The sequence below is a fragment of the Pyxicephalus adspersus genome, unplaced genomic scaffold (genome assembly GCF_032062135.1).
Source record: "Pyxicephalus adspersus unplaced genomic scaffold, UCB_Pads_2.0 Sca2614, whole genome shotgun sequence".
In the NCBI taxonomy this organism is placed as follows: Eukaryota; Metazoa; Chordata; class Amphibia; order Anura; family Pyxicephalidae; genus Pyxicephalus; species Pyxicephalus adspersus.
Window position 1 is genome coordinate 1 of NW_027319620.1, and position 3,808 is coordinate 3,808.

A 3,808-nucleotide genomic window follows, 5' to 3' on the forward strand; every position below is an offset into this window, starting at 1 on the left:
ATATATATATATATATATATATATATATATATATACACAGAGAAAGAGAAACACTTCTAATTTATTATATATTGGAGGAATATGATTTTATAAATTGTTTCACTATTGATCACTAACAATGTAATTTAGAGTTTTTAATTAAATAATAAGAAGAATAAAATATAAATCTTCAGGATTGTCATCAGAATTATATTTTGTTAGGCTTGAATTAAAATTTTAAAACAACTTTTTAAAACTCACAAATTATACTGAAGAAAATGTTAGTGTTGCAGTTCCTCACTTATACCTCAAAGCGCCGCTGTTTGACCAATAAGCAGAAAATTTTGAAGAATTGGAGATCCACTGGTATTTTCATCACTCACACACACATTGCAGATCTGCAAGAAGAGGCACAGCCATTACTGGATTCTCTCAGCATTTTCTCTTCTTTACCAAGTGGATTGAACAATACTTTATTCTTTTCTCACTGGATTACAAAAAATGTTTGATAGAGGATTGCAGATGCTGACAATGGATTATACAAAGCCAAATACATACAAAGGAATCAGATGGCAAGTAATATTTCCATTGTTATTTTCCTGGCTATGGCATTCAGTCTCTGGTCAGATTCATTATTCCATTGTAGAAGAAATGAGAAAAGACTCTGTGATAGCAAATATTGCCAAGGATCTTGGATTAGATATTAAACAGCTCTCATCTAGAAAATTGAGAATTGTATCTCGAGACTCTGAGAAATATTTTTATGTAAATCTAGACAATGGAAATCTGTATGTAAAGGACAGGATAGATAGAGAGACTCTGTGTAGGGCAGCAGCTACCTGTTTCCTAGCATTTGATGTTGTGGTTGAAAATCCTTTCAATATTTTCAAGGTAAAAATAGATATTCAGGATATTAATGACAATCCTCCAGTGTTTTATCCTGACACATTCACTATTGAAACAATTGAACTAACATCACCAGGAACAAGATTTGCTTTACAAAATGCAGAAGATCTGGATATTGGTGTTAATTCAGTACAGACATATAAGCTCAGTGACAATTCACATTTTTCATTAAATCAGAAGATTAGAAGTGATGGATTTAAATCTCCTGAGCTTGTGTTAGAGAAATCATTGGATCAAGAATCACAAAATATTCATCAACTCATTTTAACAGCCCTGGATGGAGGCAATCCAGTGAGATCTGGGACAGCTGTAATACAAATCATTGTTATTGATGCTAATGATAATTTCCCAATATTTTCCCAAGAAGTTTACAAGGTTAGTGTGAATGAGGATATTCCAGTGAATACCACTATAGTGAGTGTAAATGCAACAGACAAAGATGCTGGTACAAATGGGCTAATCACTTATTCTTTCACTAAAACATCAGGAAATGTCCATCCTTCTGGCCTTTTCAGTATTCAAACCAAAAGTGGTGAAATCAAAACAAGCAAGAGGTTAGATTTCGAAGAGACAATGAATTATGAACTGTCTGTTCAAGCTAAAGATGGAGGGGGACTTGTTTCTCATTGTAAGGTATTAGTAGAAGTGATAGATGAGAATGACAACACTCCAGAGATATCCATTACTTCATTGTCTTCACCTATTCCTGAAGATTCTGCACCTGGAACAATGATAGTCTTCATTGAAGTTCATGATAAAGATTCAGGAGAAAATGGAGAAGTTGACTGTAACATTTTGGAGGAAACACCTTTCAGCTTGATATTGTCATCTGAAAACTATTACAGAATTGTAACTACAAGTAATTTGGACAGAGAGACAGTATCTAGTTATAACATAACAGTCATAGCTAGAGACAGGGGATCTCCTCCTCTTTCCAGTAGAAGAATAATCAGACTGGAGATTTCAGATGTTAATGACAACCCACCAGTTTTTATGAAATCTTCCTATGTTGCTTATGTAGCAGAGAACAACTTACCCGGAGCTTCAATCTACAGAGTAGAAGCATCAGATCCTGATTATGGAGAAAATGCTAAAATTATATTTTCTATATACAGTAAAGAATTGCCAGTGTCTTCCTATTTTTCTGTCAACATGGAGAATGGAGTCCTCTACGCTCAGAGATCATTTGACTATGAACAGCACAAGGAGTTTATAGTACAAGTTAATGCCAGAGACAATGGTTCTCCATCGCTGAGCAGCAATTCAACATTGATAATCAGAATAGTGGATCGAAATGACAATGAACCCAAAATTTTGTATCCAGAAAATGGGGAATCAGCTGTGTTTGAGATTGTCCCCATTGTATCAGAACCGGGATCTTTAATTACAAAGGTGGTTGCAGTGGACGCAGACGTTGGGCACAATGCTTGGCTTTCTTATAATTTCATAGAGATGTCAGAACCATCTTACTTCACCATCACTGAACATACTGGAGAAATCAGGACATCACGTTCTTTTCAGGATAAGGATTTACTGAAACATAAGATTGTGGTTATGGTGAAGGACAATGGAGACCCCTCTCTCTCATCTACAGTCACTATAACTCTTGTTATTGCTGATAATTTTCAACAAGTGGCTCCTAAAATAAGCAATCAGACCAATGAAGATCATCAAACCAATCTGCAGTTGTATTTAGTCATTGCCTTAGCCATTATTTCTTTTTTATTTATTATCACTGTAATGTTAGTTTTTGTATCAAAATGTAAGCAGCCAAAACCCGCTCCATATCTTGGGCCTATAAGTACAAATTTGTATCCAACGGTCGATCCCAGAATTCTCTCTATGTACAGCGATGGAAACTTAACACTTCCCTACTCATACAATGTTTGTGTAGCTTTGGATTCATGTGAAAATGACTTTACTTATGTAAACTCCAAACAAGAAGTTCCCGTAGAAAATCTAATTGATGCTGATGACTCAGGACTTGGAAATGAAAATGAAAGGGACACATCTTCAAACACGGCAATACAGGTGAGTATATGTAACTATTCAATTATTTCTAACGATATATAAATGAAAATGCAGATGCTTTACAAAACATTGTCATGGTAGCCTCAAACAATTCATTAATACGCAGTATATACATGTCATTTGAAGTTAATGGGACTGATTTATTTACGCTCTCCAAGACGGGGGAAGATAGACTATCATGGGAAAACTGGATCCAACACACCTGGAATTAATTTCGTTAATATCAATATCAGTTGGTAAATGTATTTAGTGCTGGGCTAGATCCATTCCAGTTTTGCTATATAACCCAGGTTCTCTGATGATTGTCTATCTTCTCCAGCTTTATTAAATATTGCCCAATATGTATGAATCCCAATAAAAGAGCATCTTTACACATATGTAAGAATTGCTCAGCAGAGTTAGTAACTATATCATTTGTAAGTCTGATCACTCTGTGTTACCCTAGAAAAGTGATATACAAACCTATACTGGAATGTGACCACAGAAAAATAAGTTTAGGTCTGATAGTTTGATGTAAATGCATCTAGTTCTTGTTGTAGATTTTTTGATAATCCAGCACTTTTTGAATTTTTCATCTGTCTCCCATCACCTTATGAATTGTCCAATTGCAGTGGATCATTACTCAAAATGTGTGTGTGTGTGATTTAAAAAGTTCAATTGTAAGATAAAATACTGATTGTAGCTTCTGCTACTTGAATAGTATTTTTTTTATTTTACTTCCCCTTCTATCTTTTACCCTGCTGTTTTCTTTTCTTTTTTATCTGGGGAGCATAGTTAAAGTTTTTATGTGTTTTTTGATATGTTAACCACCTGAGCGTTACACTGAGGTCTAGATTTCTGTACCAAAAGTGATCCACTGTTTTTCATGAAATTTTTTTTTTAAATTGTAGAC

The 3,808-nt window shown here is 34.4% G+C and overlaps 1 protein-coding gene across 1 annotated transcript; it reads left to right on the forward strand.

Annotated features, from left to right (window-relative positions):
• Positions 1-588: 588 nt before the first annotated feature.
• Positions 589-2,926, forward strand: LOC140321340 (protocadherin gamma-B2-like; the record flags this gene model as incomplete). The annotated part of the gene is given in 1 exon segment (XM_072398135.1): positions 589-2,926. A coding segment is annotated over 1 exon segment (2,338 nt), but the record flags the coding sequence as incomplete, so codon positions are not given.
• Positions 2,927-3,808: the final 882 nt, after the last annotated feature.